At 48.1% G+C, this 20140-nt stretch overlaps 1 protein-coding gene across 2 annotated transcripts in view; it reads right to left on the bottom strand.

The window, feature by feature from the left end:
* The window catches only part of LOC147105175 (membrane cofactor protein-like), a 61404-nt gene extending 41499 nt beyond the window's left edge, over positions 1-19905 (bottom strand). For both annotated transcript variants that reach the window (XM_086011299.1, XM_086011300.1), the window contains exon 1: positions 19574-19905. In XM_086011299.1, the coding sequence (XP_085867425.1) occupies positions 19574-19640 (67 nt within the window). In that variant the 5' untranslated portion in view covers positions 19641-19905. The remainder of the gene's footprint in view (positions 1-19573) is intronic.
* Between the last annotated feature and the right edge of the window lie 235 nt (positions 19906-20140).

Here is a 20140-nt window from a genome sequence, read left to right as displayed (position 1 = left end):
TCATCGCGTTTGCCTGCGTTTTCCCGCGCTCTTAAAGGGGCCACGCCCCGTACATACAAACACTATATACAAAACACAGTAATGTCTAACACAATGGTACCGGCTTAGGCTGGTGTTAGAACATCATTAAAGGGAATTATATACAGTTGCCCAGAGTCATTCAGTGGCTCCGCCACACTATGCTGTATTCCCCAGTGCCTCGTGGTTCTTGAACGCAGCACCTACTCCAGAACTTTTTACCAAGAAAGTTCACCATTAGAATAGTTTAAACAACACAACTTCAATGGTTTATAATCATTAAATACAACAAGATGCATCGTGCCTTATGAAAATGCAAGTGTAACTATAGCTGAGAGGCTGTGTAATTAGATGTTCTACAGAAAGAACAAAATACATAGCAACATGATCTCATATTCCATATTTGTGGATCTCCTCTAACATTGTTCATGGGAGTCACAGGATACACATTTCTAACAATATAGAGGTTTTAAGACCAGTAACATGTAAAGTATCAAAGCAGCTATATGGTGACTCCAAGTCAAATTCCAATTTATTTTGTGCTTTTATGGCATTTTTACTGGTATTTTGGTTATCAAATTCATCAAAGCTGTCCATTTTATTCATGGAAACAGCTATTAAGTGGCCTTGATTATTATAAGTTTCTTTATCTATTTAGTTCCATCTATTTTATTTAAAAAAAGCACAGCATGCACAGGAAGGTTGGGTCACATGCAAGGTAGGTATGTGGGATTAGCAATGGTGGACCGGAAGGTTGCGGAGGTTAGAACCAGGTATGAAGGTAACAGGGTTTTGGTTTGGGGGGGGGGGGGGGGGCAGAACAAGTTCTGAGCCATCGCAGTACTGTGGCAGGGAAACCTTGGCTTTGATAGTACAGCAGGGTGGAATGTGAGGTTTGGCAGCAATTTGAAGGATTTCTAATAGGGGGTTGGGGGAAGAGTCAGTGTTTGACAACACTGGTGATGAAGATCCAAGAATGTCACAGTAATGGTTAGGATGCTGGGGCACAGCAACACTCATGTAAGAGTCTCTTTCAGTCCTGGAGGTGGTATGTGCCACCTGATAGCACTGTAAAAGGTCTGCAGGCATTGAGTCTCTTATGGGGTTATGCTAATATTTAGAGGAACCAGGCCATGGCAGCATTGATGCTGTGCAGCCTGCCCATTCCCAAACCAGCCAGTTAGGGGCCATAAGATTCCATGGCACCTATTATTATGAAATTTTCAATGTTTTAATCTTATTAAATTTTAGTTGCTATGTGGAGAAAAAAAGTCTTCGGAAAGCTTTCATTAAGCCAGTATACAGTCCTTCAAAAATTAATGACAGAATCCCAAATAGTACATTTGCATGTCAACTGGACAAACTGTATTTGAGGTGGAATAAACTTGTCTTTCACCAAATCATCTGCCAGATGTTTACAGCATGAATTTATAGAAACATAAAAGATAGGAGCAGGAGTAGGCCATTCGGCCCCTTGAGCCTGCTCCGCCATTCAATGAGATCATGGCTGATCATCCAAATTCAGTACCTTGTTCCTGCCTTCTCTCCATATCCCTTGATCCCTTTAGCCTTAAGAAATATATCCAACTCCTCCTTGAATATATTTAATGAATTGGCCTCTACTGCCTTCTTTGGTAGAGAATTCCACAGGTTCACCACACTCTGGGTGAAGAAATTCCTCATCTCTGTCCTAAATGGCTTACCCCTTATCTTTAGACTGTGACCCCTGGTTCTGGACTCCCCGACCATCGGGAACATCCTTCCAGCATCTAGTCTGTTTATTCCTGTTAGAATTTTATAAGTTTCGATGAGATCCCCTCTCATTCTTCTAAACTCCAGTGAGTACAAGCCCAATCGACCCAATCTCTCCTCATACGTCATTCCTGCCATCCCAGGTATCAGCCTGGTGAATCTTCGCTGCACTCCTTCCATGGCAAGAACATCCTTCCTCAGATAAGATAAATTAATGGCCCGGAATTTGCAATGAGAATAACCGTGAAGCTATCAGTGTTCACCATTATCATGGAGGAAATCTGACAGCAACTTCTGGAGTAGGCACATGCGTAGTTAATCACAAAAATCCAGGAGTTGCTGTCAGTGATAAGAACATAAGAAATAGGGGCAGAAGTAAGCTATTTGGCCCCTTGAGCCTGCTCCACCATTCAATAAGATCATGGCTGATCTGCTACCTCAACTCTACCTTCCCACACTATCCCCATACCCCTTGATTTCCTTAATATCAAAAAATCTATCAACTGAGCCTCCACAGCCCTCTGGGGTAGAGAATTCCAAAGATTCACCACCCTCAGTGAAAAAAATTCTCCTCATCTCAGTCCTAAATGGTCGACCTCTTATTCTGAAATTGTGACCCCTGGTTTCAGGCTCTCCAGCCAGGGGAAACAGCCTCCCTGCATCTACCCGGTCAAGCCCTGTAAGAATTTAGTATGTTTCAATGAGATCACCTCTCATTTTTCTAAATTCTAGAGAATATAGGCCAAGGCTCACGGACTTCTTTGTCTCAAGATTCAGACCATCCGTTCAGTTGCCTCTGCCACTTCCCTTCCTTCCCCTAGCCCACCAGGCCAAACTTCCTCTAAGGTTCCCCCCTGCCCTAGCCCTGAACTCATATCTTTCTCCAGTTTCTCCCCGATCTCCCCATATGACCTCTTCGTGCTCATTTTGTTCATGAGACCCACTTCCTGCTCCCTCGACCCTATTCCCACCAAACTGCTGACCACCAACTTCCTTTTCTGGCTCCCATGTTAGCTGACATTGTTAACGGTTCTCTCTCCTCAGGTACTGTCCCCCTCTCCCTCAAATCTGCCATCATCACCCTTCTCCTCAAAAAACCAACCCTTGCAAACTACCGTCCCATCTCCAACCTCCCTTTCCTCTCCAAAGTCCTTGAATGTGTTGTCACCTCCCAAATCAGTGCCCATCTTTCCCACAACTCCACGTTTGAATCCCTCCAATCAGGTTTCCGCCCTTGCCACAGTACCAAAATGGCTCTCATCAAAGTCACAAATGACATCCTTTGTGACTGTGACAAAGGTAAACTATCCCTCCTCGTCCTTCTTGACTTGTCTTTGATATGGTTGACCACTCCATCCTTCTCCAACGCCTCTCCACCGTTGTCCAGCTGGGTGGGACTGCATTCACCTGGTTCCATTTTATCTATCTAATCGCAGCCAGAGAATCACCTGCAACGGCATCTCTTCCCGCTCCCGCAATGTTACCTCTGGTGTCCCTCAAGGATCTATCTTCGGCCCCCTCCTTCTTCCCATCTACATGTTGCCCCTTGGCGACAACATCCGAAAACACAGCATCAGTTTCCACATGTACGCTGACAACACCCAGCTCTACCTCACTATCACGTCTCTCGACCCCTCCACAGTCTCTAAATTGTCAGACTGCTTGTCCGACATCCAGTTCTTGATGAGCAGAAATTTTCTCCAATTAAATATTGGGAAAACCAAAGCCATTGTTTTCGGTCCCCGCCACAAGCTCCGTTCCCCAGCCACTGACTCCATCCCTCTCCCCAACATCTGTCTGAGGCTGAACCACACTGTTTGCAACCGTAGTCATATTTGACCCTGAAAGGAGCTTCCGACCACATAGCCGCAGCATAACTAAGACCACCTATTTCCACCTCCATAACATTGCCCACCTTCGCCCTTGCCTCAGTTCATACACTGCTGCAACCCTCATCCGTGCCTTTGTTACCTCTAGACTTGACTATTCCATCGCACTCCTGGCTGGCCTCCCACATTCTACCTTACGTAAACTTAAGGTGATCCAACTGCCTGTGTCCTAACTCACATCAAATCCCGTTCACCCATCACCCCCGTACTCGCTGACCTACATTGGCTCCCAGTTAAGCAACGCCTCGATTTCAAAATTCTCATCCTTGATTTCAAATCCTTCCATGGCCTCCCCCCTCCCTATCTCTGTAATTTCCTTCAGCCCCACAAACCGCCGCGCCCCCCTCCCCCGCCAAGATATCTGCGCACCCCAAATTCTGTCCTCTTGAACATCCCTGATTATAAATCGCTCAACCATTGGTGGCCGTGCCTTCTGTTGCCCAGGCCCTAAGCTCTGGAATTTCCTGCCAAAACCTTTCCTCCTTTAAGATGCTCCTTAAAACCTACCTTTTTGACCAAGATTTTGGTCACCTGCCCTAATTTCTCCTTAGGTGACTCAGTGTCAAATTTTTTGTCTTATAATACACTTGTGAAGCACCTTGGGACATTTTACTACGTTAAAGGTGCTATATAAATACAAGCTGTTGTCGTCTACTCAATCTCTCCTCATAGGACAATCCCCCCATCCCAGGAATCAGTCTGGTGAACCGAGGAACAGCACCTCATCTTCCGATTACAGCCTTCCAGACTCAATATAGAGTTCAACAATTTCAAATCATAACCTCTGCCCCTATTACATTTTTACATATATTTTTTATCCACACTTTTGTTTTGGCCCTTTCCCTCCCCCCCCCTTTTTTTCCTCTCCCACATGGCAGCTGTCTCCCATTCTGCCAGCGCATTTCACACCTAATCTAGAGCCGTCTTTTGTCTCCACTTGTCCTATCACCATCTCGTCTCATTTTGAATACCTCTTAATGTCTCTTCACTTCTCTTTTGTTCTCTCCCAGCCCCCATACTGGCCTTTTAATCTATTTCATTTCCTGTGCTTCTTCAGTCTTGACAAAGGGTTTTGACCCGAAACTTTGACTATTTTCTCTCCATGGATGTTGCCTGGCCTGCTGAGTTTTTCCAGCATTTTCTGTTGTTATTTCGGATTTCCAGCATCTGCAGTATTTTGCTATCGTACTGGTGAACCTTTGTTGCACTCCCTCTATGGCAAGTATATCCTTCCTTAGGTAAAGAGATCAAAACTGTACACAATACTCCAGCTGTGGTCTCACCAGGGCCCTATATAATTGCAGTAAGATGTCTTTACTCTTATACTCAAATCCTCTTGTAATAAAGGCCAACATACCATTTGCTTTCCTAATTGTTTGCTGTACCTGCATGTTAATTTTCAGTGATTCGTGTACAAGGACACTCAGGTCCCTCTGAACAACATTTCTCAATCTCTCACGATTAAAAAAATACTCTGCTTTTCTATTTTTCCTACCAAAGTGGAGAACTTCACATTTCTCCACATTATATTCAATTTGCCATATTCTTGACCACTCATTTAGCCTGTCTATATCCCCTTGAAGCCTTCTTGCATTCTCCTCGCAACTTATATTCCCACCCAGCTTTGTATCATCAGCAAACTTGGATATATTACATTTGGTCCCCTCAGCCAAATGGTCCCCTCAGCCAAATCATTGATGTAGATCACCTACCAACAATCTGTATCAATCACGACTCATACCTCACAATCATCGCATCACCTTATCCTCACATTTACCACTGTTGCAAGCCTCATTCCCACATCTCACACCTTGCACACAATGCCAGCTATTCAACCATGGCAGGCACATCACCCAAACACATTGCACCACACTCACTGACACACTTCCCTTTCTCTTGCAAGCAAAGGTGGCACACAACCACCATGAGCAGCAGCAGCAACAACTTGTATTTATATAGCGCCTTTCACATAGTAAAATGTCCCAAGGCACTTAACAGGAGTGTTATAAAAGAAAATTTGACACCGGGCCACAGAAGGAGATATATGGGCAGATGACCAAAAACTTGGTCAGAGGGGTAGGTTTTAAGGAGCATCTTAAAGGAGGAAGAACAGGTAGCAAGGTGGAGGTGTTTAGGGAGGGAATTTCAGAGATTAGGGCCTTGGCAGCTAAAGGCATGGCCACCAACAGTTGAGCGATTAAAGTTGGGGATGCTCAAGGGGCCAAAATTAGAGGAGCACAGATATCTCGGATGGTTGTGGGGCTGGAGGAGATTAGAGATGCGGAGGGGCAAGGCCATGGAGGGATTTGAAAACAAGGATGAGAATTTTAAAATCAAGGCATTGCTTAACCTGGAGCCAATGGAGGTCAGCGAGCACAAGGGTGATGGGTGAATGGGACTTGGTGCGAGTTAGGGCACCGGCAGCAAAGTTTTCAATCACCTCAAGTTTACGTAGGAGGCCAGCCAGGAGTGCATTGGAATAGTCAAGTCTAGAGGTAACAAAGGCATGGAAGTGGGTTTCAGCAGCAGATGAGATGAGGCAGGGGTGGAGTCGGGCGATGTTCTGGAGGTGGAAATAGGCGGCCTTAGTGATATGTGGTCGGAAGCTCATTTCGGGGTCAAATATGACACTAAGTTTGCGAACAGTCTGGTTCAGGCTCAGCTAGTTGCTGAGGTGAGGGATGGAGTCAGTGGCCCGGGAATGGAGTTTGTGGCAGGGACCGAAGACAATGGCTTCAGTCTTCCTAATAATTAATTGGAGGAAATTTCTGGTCGGACAATCAGTCTGACAATTTAGAGATAGTGGAGGGGTCAAGAGAGGTGGTGAGGTAGAGCTGGATGTCGTCAGCGTACATGTGGAAACTGACACTGTATTTTCGGTTGATGTCACCGAGGGGCAGCATGTAAATGAGAAATAGGAGCGGGCCAAGGATAGATCCTTAGGGAACACCAGAGGTAACGGTACGGAAGCGGAAAGAGAAGCCATTGCAGGTGATTCTCTGGCTACGATTAGATAGCTAGGAATGGAACCAGGTGAGTGCAGTCCCACCCAGCTGGACGACGGTGGAGAGGCCCTGCAGGAGGATGAGTAGTCAACCGCGTCAAAGGCTGCATACAAGTCGAGCAGGACGGGGAGGGATAGTTTACTTTTGTCACAGTCACATTGTACGTGGCTGGGGCGGAAACCTGATTGGAGAGATTCAAACTTGGAGTTCTGGGAAAGCTGGGCACGGACTTTGGAGGCAACAACACGTTCAAGGACTTTGGAGAGGAAAGGAAGGTTGGAGATGGGGCAGTAATTTGCAAGGAGGGCGAGGGACAAGGGTTTTTTTTTTTTGAAGAGAGCGGTAATGATGGCACATTTGAAGCAGAAGGGAACAGTACCGGAGGAGAGCGAGAAGAGTTAACATTATCAACGAACATGGGAGCCAGGAAAGGAAGTTGGTTGGTCAGCAGTTTAGTGGGAGTAGGGTCCAGGGAGCAGGAAGTGGGTCTCATGGACAAGATGAGCTCGGAGAGGGCATGAGGGGTCATTGGAGAGAAACTGGAGAAAGATGCAAGTTCAGGGCTAGGGCAGGGGTAAACCTTAGACAAAGTCTGGCCCGGTGGGCTAGGGGAAGGGAGGGAAGTGCCAGAGCCAGCTGATCAGATTGTCTCAATCTTAGAGACAAAGAAGTCCATGAGCTCCTCGCACTTGTTGTTGGGAGGGGAGGATGGAGAAATCAGGGGAGAGGGGTTTAAGACGACAGTTTGCAGTGGAGAAAAGGCGGCAGGGGTTATCTTTGCATTCCAGAATTATCCTGGAATAGTGAGCAGTTTTGGCAGACAAGAGAAGGACCCGATAATGCTTTATGTGGTCCAGCCAGATCGCGCGGTAAATGGCTAAACCAGTTGTCCGCCATAGCCGTTCAAGTCTGTGTCCCTTGGACTTAAGGAAGTGGTGATGAGGGCCATTCCAGGGGGAACGGCCAGGGTGAGAGAGAGTAATGCTTTTAATGGGGACTAGGGCATCAAAGGTGATGGTGAGGGTGTGGTTGAGCAGATCTGCAGCTGCAGAAATGTTGTGATGAATGGAGGCCCAAAGGCTAGCTAAAGGCTAGTTGGGATTTTGAAAGTGCAGTTGTAAGTGAATTGGGGGAGAGTTTTTTTTCCAGGGGTGGACACAGGAGGAAGTAGGGTTGGGAGGGGGAAGGGGGTTGTGGGTGGAGAACGATTCAAAGAAATATGGTCAGAGATGGTCTTATCTGTTGAGTCTGTGTTTACAAATGCAGTTATACTGAATAACAGGACACAGACTACAGAATAAGTAAACAGGTCTTTAGTGATTGAGGGTCAGGGCGGAACTGAGGTGCACTTTGCTCCGCAGGGTTTATATACCGGTGTGGTCACCACCGGTACTACAATGTACAGGAGCCATCAAAAAGTAGTCCATCACCTTAAGGTATCCTCTTAAGGTAGTACAGGTTACATACACTACAATTCCTCCCCTTTTAGCTTAACAGTGGACACCCCAAATTAATACACTACATGGATAACATATATACAATTTACACACAAGAACTGTTCAAAGATTCAGTCTCTGAGGAGGCCTCCTGATCCGGCCCGGATAATGCCTTTCAGGGATCTCTGGTTCCTGTTGCTGGGGTGACTCATCCACTTGATCTCCTATGGATTTAACATCATCCAATACGTTCGAGTCTGAGGTAGATGCTACAGGCTCAATAAGTGCTTCAACTGGTGTCTCTGCCGTAGACATGGGGTCGACCCTTGTTCTCGATTCCACAAGTTGGTCAGCATGACGTCGTATTACATTCTCTCCAATGTCTACCGTGTACTTCAAAGGGTCCTTGTCGTGCACGAATTGTCCCAGGTTGCCATTTATCATCCCTATAGTCCCTGGCCAACACTGGTTGTCCTATTTCAAAACTACGAGTGGCCTTTTTATTTACATGCTGGAATTGCTTGTTTTCGACTTCCCGTCGCACATTGGGTTTTAACAAATCCAACCGGGACCGCAACCTTCTGTTATAGAACATTATGGCAGGGCTTTGATTTGTCACTGCATGCGTGGCGTTTCGATACGCCATTAGGAAATTGTCCACCTTGTGTTGTAGTGGAATATGATCTTCACTCATGGCCTTTATCGCCTTTTTGAACGTTTGCACAAATCTCTCGGCCAACCCATTTGTAGCCGGATGATATGGGGCAGATGTATAGTGTTTCACCCCATTCTTTTTCATGAATTTCTGGAATTCTTCTGACACGAACTGTGGTCCGTTGTCTGAACATATTTGCTCCGGCAATCCATTCCTTGCAAATATGGTTCTTAGAACTGCAATCATCTTCTCAGAGGTAGTGGTCGACATCTTAATCACTTCTGCCCATTTAGAATGTGCGTCTACTGCTATCAAAAACATGGAATCCATGAATGGACCTGCAAAGTCGATATGCACACGTTGCCATGGGGCTGAAGGCCATTCCCATGGATGCAGCGGTGCAATTGGAGGTGCGTTCTGAACTTTTTGGCACCCTGAGCAGCTTTTAGTCAGATCCTCTATTTGTTTGTCGATACCTGGCCACCACACATAAGCCCTAGCAAGGCTTTTCATCTTGACTCCCCCCAGATGACCTTCGTGCAATTCTTTTAGAACTCTCTCCCTTAATTTAGGAGGAATAATCACCCTTGTTCCATACATCAATGTTCCTTGACATACGGACAGCTGTTCTCGTCTGGCTGAGAATGCTGGTAACAGTGGTTCGCCATGTGCTGGCCATCCCTTCACTGTCAAGTCGTAGACCCGAGGCAGTGTTGGGTCATTTCGGGTCTCTCTCTCAATACCCGCATTGGTGACTAGTAAGCATTTGATGATGGTCGAGTGAAATATCTCGACAGGGTCAACTGCTGGTGCCTCTTCCGCTGTAGGTAGTGGCAGGCGCAACAGCCCATCAGCATTTCCATGTTGCTTTGTACCTTTGAATTCAATATCATATTGATGTGCCCCTAGGAAAAGGGACCACCTCTGACGCCTCTGCGCCGTTCTTAGGGTTGAAAATGGAAACCAACGGTTGGTGATCTGTCAGCGGCATAAACTTTTGGCCTTGCAGGTAATGGTTAAATTTCTTAACTCCCCACACGAGGCTGAGAGCCTCCCTATCTATCTGAGCATAGTTGCGCTCAGCGGAGGTCAATGATCTGGATGCGAAAGTGACTGGCCTTTCCGAGCCATCTGGAAACTTGAGAGCACTGCCCTGATACCATATGGAGAAGCATCACAAGCTAAGCGAATAGGCAGCGTTGGGTTAAAGTGAGCCAACACTTCCTTAGAGGTGATCAGTGCCTTGCTCTTTCGAAAAGCCCGCTTACAATCCTCGCTCCACTTCCATGGTATTCCCGTTTGCAAAAGAGTGTTTAGCAGGTGTAACACCGTGGATAAATTTGGAAGAAACTTGTGGTAATAGTTAACCAACCCGAGGAACAACCTCAACTGGGATACATTTTCCGGTGCTGGAGCTTTGACAACAGCTTCGATCTTGTCAGGTGACTTATGGAGCCCCCTCCTGGTCAATGATGTGGCCGCAGTACGAGATTCGCTTTTGAAAGAACTTGCATTTCTGGCAATTAGCTCTTAGCCCATATTCTTTCAATCTGATGAGCACCTGCTCCAAATTCGCGAGGTGATCATTATCGTTATCTCCTGTAATCAGGATGTCATCCAGGTAGCATTGTGTGCCTGGGATTCTCTGCAATACCTGCTCCATGGCCCTTTGCCAAATCGCTGGAGCCGATGCCACTCCAAAAACCAGCCTATTATACCGATACAAGCCCTTATGTGTGTTGATCGTGAAATACTGTCGTGACGTTTCATCAACTTCCATCTGTAGGTATGCCCGCGCCAGGTCTATCTTGGTGAAGTGCTTCCCGCCAGACAGCGAAGCGAAGATATCTTCAATCTGCGAAAGCGGATATTGCACCGTGTGAAGAACCGGATTAACAGTGATCTTGAAATCGCCACAGATGCGAACCTTCCCAGGTTCCCCCGGCTTGTTGCTCAACGAACGCTTCATGAGAGGAACAATGGGTGTAGCCCATTCGCTCCAGTCCACCTTGGACAGTACCCCTGAACGTTCTAGCCCTTCCAGCTCTGCTTCCACAGCAGGTCGTATCGCATAAGGCACCGGTCTGGCTTTGAAAAATTTTGGGTTTGCATGTTCTTCAACCTTGATGGTTGCCGTAATTCCTTTCAGTGTTCCAAGTCCCTGTTGGAACACCTCCTTAGCATCGTCTAAGATTTTGGACAGTCGTTTAGGTTTGACGTCGTCCTCCTTACAGGCATCCACAGTCAGTGCTTGTATGGAATGCCAGTCCAAATTTATTCTCCGGATCCATTCCCGTCCCAGTAGTGGTGGACCTCCATCAGGTAACACATACAAGTCCATTTTCTGACTTTCTTTACCACTGTAGACCCCATTTACTTTTATCTTTCCTTTGGGGTATACTATTTGCCCAGTGTATGTTTTCAATACAATCTCCGTATCCCTCAGGGGAATGTGCGAGAATAACCTTTTGTAATCTTGCTTATTCATGGCCGTTAATGCTGACCCTGTGTCCAATTCCATCTTCACTTGAACTCCTGCTATCCGGAGCATGACCCAGATAGTTTGGTGGTCTGCTGTGTTACCCACATTATGTATTTTCAGACAACCCAGTTCCTTACTGCTGGAGTCTGAATCCGTCTTCTGTTCATCCGAACTGTTCTCTGTCACCTTGTGTACTTTTTTGTACTTCTCCTGCGGTGACTTTTTGCTGCTGGTCTTCTTTCCTGACCGGCATACTCTCGCTATGTGACCAAGTTTGCCACATTGCCTGCATTCTTTGTCTTTGAACCAGCACTGGTTCTGGTCATGCGTTGTTCTTCCGCAACGATAGCACTTTACTGCGTCCAATGCCATTTCATTGGTGCTGAATTCCAGTGGCCTTTGCTGTATCTCTGCAGCGCCCCGTGCTGCTGCCTCGTGGGATGCTGCAATGCTGAAAGCTTTGTCCAGCGTAAGATCCTTTTCCTCTAGCAGTCGCTTCTGGGTTCCTTCCCTTAGGAGCCCACACACAAACTTATCTCTCAGTGCGTCTGCTAGTCCTGTTCCGAACTGGCAGTACTTTGATAACTTGCGCAGTTCTGTTAGGAATTCAGCGTTGCTTTCTTCTTTAAGTTGAATTCTTTTGTAGAATTTAAATTGTTCCGCTATCAGCAGCGGTGTGGGGTTTAAATGCTCTTGCAGGATAGTAACAATATCCGCGAAACTCTTCCCTACCGGTTTGTCTGGGGTTACCAGGTTCCTTAATAACCCGTACATCTTCGCACCCATCGAGTTTAATAGGGTTAGTGCTTTTTTATCATCCGGTACATCATTCGTTGTACAGTAAACTTCGATGCATTCCACATAAGTGGCCCAATCTTCCACATCGTTATCAAAAGCAGTGATGTTGCCCGTTTTTGGCATCCTTGCTGAGTTTCTCCTTTCCCTTCGGATATTATTTAATATGATGACTTTATTAATTTTTAAATTTTTAAATTTAAGATGGCGGCTTTTCCCGCGCTTGTCTTCTTCCCCCGCCGACTCAAGATGGCGATTCCCACGCTGTTGCCATCCACGCCTCCCAGCAGTCCTTCCTGCCTTTATTCCCCGCTGCTCCCGCGGTCCTTGTGGCAATAAAACGCTTTTCTGGCTGCTGCGCGTCTCTGCCCCGATTGCAGTCCGGCCCCTGACACCGGCTGCAGTCATGTTCTCCGCCCTTTTCTTCGTTTTCCCTCCCCTTCTCCCACTGACAACTCGGCCGACTTCCCCCCCGTGCCACTCGATCGGGCTTACCCGCCGCTGTCGTAGAAGGGATGATCACCGCCTGTTGCTGATGTTGGACTTTGTGGCCAGAAAACCAACCCGGGTTCACGATGGCCTCCCGTGCGATGCAGTGCTCAGCAGGATGTTGAGGGCGGATGCCCTTTTTTGACGCCCGTTTCTGAGGACGAAGCTTCCTTGGATGCAAAACTGCCGCTAGGTAAGATCAGACTCGTCGCCACTGTCGAGTGTGTTTACAAATGCAGTTATACTGAATAACAGGGCACAGACAACAGAAGTAAACAGGTCTTTAGTGATTGAGGGTCAGGGCGGAACTGAGGTACACTTTGCTCTGCAGGGTTTATATACCGGTGTGGTCACCACCGGTACTACAATGTACAGGAGCCATCAAAAAGTAGTCCATCACCTTAAGGTATCTTCTTAAGGTAGTACAGGTTACATACACTACATTATCTGTGACTGACACTATGGGAGTCGTGAGGCCACGTGAGATAACAAGGTCAAGGGGGTGGGCCATGAATATGGGTTGGGAGTATACATGGAGGGAGAGATTATGGAAGGATAAAAGGTCAGTGAACTCAGTGGAGAGAGAGCATGATGAATTGAGATGGAGGTTGAAATCACAGAGGATGAGAAGTCGCTCGGTGTAGCAGCTGAGGCAGCAGACAGGAGGGGAAGCCCATCTTCAGAATCTCACTGAGCTGGAGGTCATTGGCGGGGCCGTCAGTGAGGCCGTGGCGAGCGGTGAGGTTGAAAGCATTGCTGATGACGATTGCTCATACCTAACCCTTCTTCTCACGTCCCACTTATCCCACAATCTCTTCTCACTTACAAGCTGTTGATGATGTAAGCATGCACATCTAGTTTCCCCCCTCCCCTCACCACAACCCGACGCTTGTGCATTTCTTCTTTCAGATACCCAAGAACTGCCACCAGCTCAGCTTGTCCTCGATGTTGTGGAGGAGAGTGAAGGAGAAGAGGCACAGTCAATCAATCAGACACTTCCAGGCACCAGCTCATAAAATGGCACTGCGCCTACTTGAGGGTAGTAGAGGCGGGATCTGCACGTGGTGAGTCACCAGGCACGAGTGGGCTGCAGTCAGGCCAGGGGGAAAAGAGTAGCTCGGTTGCCAGCTCCCTGGAGGACGAGTTCGCGCAAGAGTTCTGCTGCACAGGACTCAGATAATGACATCAATGGGGTGGCCTTCAGAAGAAGGGTGATGGGTATGCACACAGAAATGCTTGGTGCAATGACAAGCCTGCCAGAGAGCCTAGTCAGTGTCAAGGAGCATGGATGAGTCCAACTCCAACATTGCATGGGGCTTTGCGCGGAGCTTGGAATCCATGACTTCCAGGATGGAAATGATGGACAACTCAATTAGGACACCTGTGGACCCAACCATGATGCAGGGTGTGATGGGTGATGTCGCAGCTTCCATTGCAGCACAAGCAGAAGTGACCCAACGTCAGTGCTGCAGATGAAGTTCAGACTCCTCTCATACAGGCTCAGCTTGCTGCCACGCAAGCTCAGACTGATGCCATCATCGCTGGGTTTATGAGTGTGCAAAGGGGCTTGCAGAATTCACAGCAGTCCAGCAATCTGTGCTCCAACAGATGGCTATGAATGCTGAGATGCCGTCCCGGGGAAATGGCAGTGGCTACATGTAACAAGAACCTGCTGTCCTTTCTCAGGATGACAGCATTCCTACTCGCACCCTGGCACTCCGCCAGTGCAATTGCAGTTGCCTGTCAACCAGCCAGCTCAGACTGCTGCCGCCCATGCCGAGGTGGTGTAATCCTCAGCTGGGCCTTCTACGTCCAGAGCTGCTCAAGGTCATCCTGCAAGGCCATCTGATGCCTCTCTCATAGAAAGTCAGCAGCCTTCCACCAGCCATACTGGAGCTACTGGAGTAGCACAGAGTAACAGCACTAGAGTAGGCAAAGGAACATGCAAGGCAGACACTAAGGGGATGCATAAGGGTGATTCATTGACGTTGTGTAGTTTTGCATTGATTCATTTATAAATTATGTTTGAAATGTTTGTTATGTGGTGGCTCTCATTTCAGCTTTGTGCCCAAGAGGTCGCCGTGATGTTCCGTAACAGAGGGATGGGAAGGTGGGGAAGTGGTGAGTAACAGGGATCTGGGGTTTCATTCAGGGGAACCAGATTCTGGTGAGGCGCTCATGCACAGCCCATCCGCAACAAGGATCCACTGCATGCCTCCTCCTTTCCTCCGCCTCGTAAGGTGGTTGCAGAACCCATGGTGGTAAGGGTTGTGCCCTGGTGATGACCAAGTTCTGGAAGTTGCAGCAGACCAACATGAAATGGGACACCAGCTCCGGCATGTACTGGAGGGCTCCTCCCGAGCAGTCAAGGCAGCAGAACCGTTGCTTCAGAACCCCGATGGTGTGCTTGATGAGGTTCCTCGTTGCAGCATGGCTCTCATTATATGAGTGGTGGCCATGAGTGGTGGGGCTGCGGAGTGGAGTCATGAGCCAGGTGTAGAGCCAAAAGCCCTGGTGTCCGAGCAGCCACCATCGGGTTTGACGTGGCTGGAAGATTGCTGGCACACCAAATTGGCACAGGAGCAAGGCATCCTGACTGCTGCCAGGATACTGGGCATTCACCATCATTAAGTGAGTGGTAGCCTTTGCGGTTGCGGTACATTTCAGGAATGATGTGTGGTGCTCGCAAAGCCACGTGTGTGCAGTCGATGACGCCCTGCACCATATATCCTGGCAAAGCCACATACGCGCTCCTCCTGCTTCTTTCCGTTTAGAGAGAAGACATTGAAATCCCTTCTCCTGGAGTACAGAGTTTCTGTGACCTCCCGGATGCAGCGATGGACGGCGAACTGGAAGATGTTAACTATGCCTCCTGCTCCAGAGTGGAAGCATCCGGTGGCGAAAAAATTGAGGGCCGGGTGACCTTGAGGGCCAGTGGCAGCTTCGTCGGCGCCCTGCTCTGAATTTGCAGGTCTGGTTTCAAGAGGTGGCAGAGTTCTGTGATCACCTCCTTGATGAAGCAGAGCCGCCTAATACATTGCTCCTGGCTTAAGTGCAGGTAGAAGTGCTCTCGTAAGACCCTGCTGCGAGTCCACTTGCCCCTCCTCCACATTCCTCTGCGAGCAGCTTGTCCTCTTCTTTGCTGCCTCTGCTCTATCTTCCTGTCAGACTCAAGCGCGAAGGGGGCTGTAAGTAAAGCCCCCCTGATTGGAGCAAGTGGTCTGAGCAGAACCCTTGAATTCAGAAGGCCTTCTACACTTGCAGCACCACTCCCCGTCACCACACCAACTTTAAATAATTGTAGAAAGTTCCAAACAATTGCACAAATTTACACAGAGCCAGTAGAAATCAAAAAGCAAGTCACCTGCAAGTTATTGCTGATCAACAGCGCTGCTGGGGGGGGGGGTCCTTCCTGCTGCTGAACGCATGTTTAGCTGTTCTTGATTAGGAGAGGGTGTTGAATGGAGCGGCGACATCGAAAATGACAGGTCGTCCATCAAATCAATGTTGCACACCATCATGCGCGGTATCTGTTCCAGCGGCAGTAGCTGGTGACCAACCTGCACGGGACCTTGCGATTAGCGCATGGCCAAGCAGCTTAAGGGGTTTATTGGCTTTTAACCCCCACATGCCTCCAATCCCACCTCCACGGCCCAATGAAAATCCTGCCCTTAATGTGCACCCGAGAGGGCAGCACTCCCTCAGTACCTTTTTTGTATTAGTTCATGGGATGTGGGCATCGCTGGCAAGGCCCGCATTTATTGCCATCCCTAATTGTCCTAGAGAAGGTGGTGGTGAGCCACCTTCTTGAACCGCTGCAGTCTGTGTGGTGAAGGTACTCCCACAGTGCTGTTTGGCTGGGAGTTCCAGGATTTTGACCCAGCGATGATGAAGGAATAGCAATATACTTCCAAGTCAGGATGGTGTGTGACTTGGAGGTGGCGGTGTTCCCATGCGCTCACTACCCTTGTCCTTCTAGGTGGAAGAGGTCGCGGGTTTGGGAGGTGCTGCCGAAGAAGCCTTGGCAAGTTGTTGCAGTGCATCTTGTAGATGGTACACACTGCAGCCACGGTACACCGGTGGTGGAGTGAGTGAATGTTTAAGGTGGTGGATGGGGTGCCAATCAAGCGGGCTGCTTTGTCCTGGATGGTGTTGAGCTTCTAGAGTGTTGTTGGAGCTGCACTCATCCAGGCAAGTGGAGAGTATTCCATCACATTCCTTACTTGTGCCTTGTAGATGGTGGAAAGTCTTTGGGGAGTCAGGAGGTGAGACACCCGCCACAGAATACCTAGCCTCTGACCTGCTCTTGTTACCACAGTATTTATGTGGCTGGTCCAGTTAAGTTTCTGGTCAATGGTGACTCCCAGGATGTTGATGGTGGGAATTCAGTGATGGTAATGCCGTTGAATGTCAAGGGGAGGTGTTAAGACTCTCGCTTGTTGGAGATAGTCATTGCCTGGCACTTGTGTGGCGCGAATGGTACCTGCCACTTATCAGCCCAAGCCTGAATGTTGTCCAGGTCTTGTTGCATGCAGGCATGGACGACTTCATTATCTGAGGAGTTATGAATGGCACTGAACACTGTGCAGTCATCAGCGAACATCCCCATTTCTGACCTTATGATGGAGGGAAGGTCATTGATGAAGCAGCTGAAGATGGTTGGGCCTAGGACACTGTCCTGAGGAACTCCTGCAGCGATGTCCTGGGGCTGTGATGATTGACCTTCAACCACTACAACCATTTTCCTTTGTGCTAGGTATGACTCCAGCCAGTGGAGAGTTCCCCACCCACCCCCACCACCAATTCCCATTGATTTGTTTTACTAGGGTTCCTTGATGCCACACTTGGTCAAATGCTGCCTTGGGCAAGTCACTCTAGCCTCACCTCTGGAATTCAGCTCCTTTGTCCATGTTTGGACCAAGACTGTAATGAGGTTGGGAGCCGAGTGGTCTTGGCGTAACCCAAACTGGGCATCAGTAAGCAGGTTATTGGTGAGTAAGTGCCGGCTTGATAGTACTGTCGATGACACTTTCCATAACTTTGCTGATGATTGAGAGTAGAGTGATGGGGCAGTAATTGGCGGGATTGGATTTGTCCTGCTTTTTGTGGACAGGACATACCAGGGCAGTTTTACACATTGTCGGATAGATGCCAGTGTTGTAGCTGTACTGGAACAGTTTGGCTAGAGGCACGGCTAGTTCTGGAGCACAGGTCTACAGCACGACAGCCGTGATGTTGTCGGGGCCCATAGTCTTTGCTGTATCCAGTGCGCTCAGCTGTTTCTTGATATCACGTGGAGTGAATCGAATTGGCTGAAGACTGGCTTCTGTGATGGTGGGGACCTCAGGAGGAGGCCGATATGCATCATCCACTCGGCACTTCTGGCTGAAGATGGTTGTAAATCCTTCAGCCTTGTCTTTTGCACTCACATGCTGGGCACCGCCATCATTGAGGATGGGGTTATTCATGGAGCCTCCTCCTCCAATTAGTTGTTTAATGGTCCACCACCATTCACGACTGGATGTGGCAGGATTGCAGAGCTTTGATCTGATCCGTTAATTGTGGGATCGCTTAGCTCTGTCTATAGCATGTTGCTTCCGCTTTTTAGCATGCATGTAGTCCTGTGTTGCAGCTTCCCCAGGTTAGCACCTCATTTTTAGGTACTCCTGGTGCTGCTCCTGGCATGCTCTTCTGTTGGTCCCCTGGCTTAATGGTAATAGTAGTGAGGGATATGCCAGGCCATGAGGTTACAGATTGTGGTGGAATACAATTCTGCTGCTGCTGATGGCCCACAGTGCCTCATGGCTGCCCAGTTTTGAGCTACTAGATCTGTTCTGAATCTATCCCATTTTGCATGATGGTAGTGCCACACAACACGATGGAGGGTGTCCTCCATCTCCACAATGACTGTGCAGTGGTCACTGCTAGCAATACTGTCATGGACAGATGCATCTGGACAGGTAGATTGGTGAGGAGGAGATCAAGTAGGTTTGTCCCCTCGTATTGGTTTTCTCACTACCTGTCGCAGGCCTAGACTGGCAGCCTTGTCCATGCAAGGAGGACAGCTGTGGCTGATGTGTTAAGATATCATAAAGGTAGCAGATAAAGCATGGTCAACTAGTGTTTTTGGTCTGGAGAAATTAAAGCAGTATATCTTTGTAAAGCGATCACAAACCTCTTGAAGTCATTTTGAAAAGCAGCCTAATAAGCAAAATCACAAAACAATTCAGAGAATGATGTAACATCTTCAAAGATGCAAGTTCAATGTTGTCTACAAAAAAGCAATGAGATGTTTCTTGCGGACATGCTTAGCTGACTATATTTACCTCATATGACCAGAAACACTGACAAAATGGTAGTTGTGTCAAATGTGGAAAAGATGGAAAATCCAAGATTAAGCAAACTAATAGATTAGATCAGACCTGAAATTTTTGAGAATGAAAAAAGGCCTAACACAAGAGAATTGCTATGCTAGACTGCTGTGTATTTTAACATTGAAGAGCAACTCTGCATACAGGACGGACAAAGGAGATCGAGAAGTTTCCAACTCTATATGAGACAAGAAATGAAGTGCGAGCTCATTCCAGCTATATCAAAATCCAGGATTCTCTTTGGAGAGCTAGAGAAGTAATTTAATCATTTCTGATGGACATGACATAGACACTTAAGATCAGATCCGATTATGTAAGAACTGAAAATAGAGAGATTGTTTGGAGGAACATGTAGAAAACAGAACCATCAATTGTGGCGATTTGACAGGCTGATTTTGACATTCCATATAGCACAAGTAGAATGGCCCAAACAGCTCACAGTAAATAAGGTAATGCCACAGAAAAATAGGACAGAACATGTAGTTAAATAGCTCACCAATAACGAGCTCTGGGGTTCTATCTGACTTGTTACCCCACTGACAATTAATAACAAACCCTAGACAGTGTGCAGAGTGCAGGGCGGGTGTATCCCAACCGGGCACCGGCTGTAAATCTACCCCATCACCCAGCTTAAAAACACGCCTGAATTCAGCAGCAATGTAGAGCAGGAGCGCTGCTCACCCTCCGTGACCCGGACCACCGCGGCCGTGCAGACGGCCATCAGAGCGAGGATCAGCCTCTCCGCCATTCGCCGATCCTCTCGACCTTTAATATTCGGGGAGATTTTCCCTCCATCGGGCTGAGAAATTTGAAGAAAAAAAAACGCGCGAGAATGTTTCCCCCTCCCGCGAACCGTTAAGATTTCAGTGGGGTTTATTCTCCTTCTCCAGAAGCCGCCAGTCTCCGGCGTCCACTGGTGCGCTGCCCTTTTACTGCGGGCTCAGTCTCCCGGTGTCCAGCCCGCTCCGCTCATTCTCCGATGAGCTTCACTCGCTCCGCTCTCACGCGCCTTGCGCCGGCAGTTGCCGCGCATGCGCACACCCTCCCTGCCGAGAGGCCCGCCCTAGCGCCTGGTCACCGCGCAGCCGCGGGCTCCTGTGCGCGCAGTATCCAACTCAACTGGCGCAGTCCGTGTGGTGAAGGTGTGTACAGTACTGCCAACATGGCCTTCGACACTGTCAACCGTGAGGGATTATGGAGTGTCCTCCTCAAATTCGACTGCCCTCAAAAGTTTGTCACCATCCTCCA

Source organism: Somniosus microcephalus, chromosome 18, assembly GCF_052327205.1.
Source record: "Somniosus microcephalus isolate GS21.2 chromosome 18, FLI_Smic_1.0, whole genome shotgun sequence".
NCBI classification, from domain to species: Eukaryota; Metazoa; Chordata; class Chondrichthyes; order Squaliformes; family Somniosidae; genus Somniosus; species Somniosus microcephalus.
This window is presented reverse-complemented; position numbering and strand designations above follow the sequence as displayed.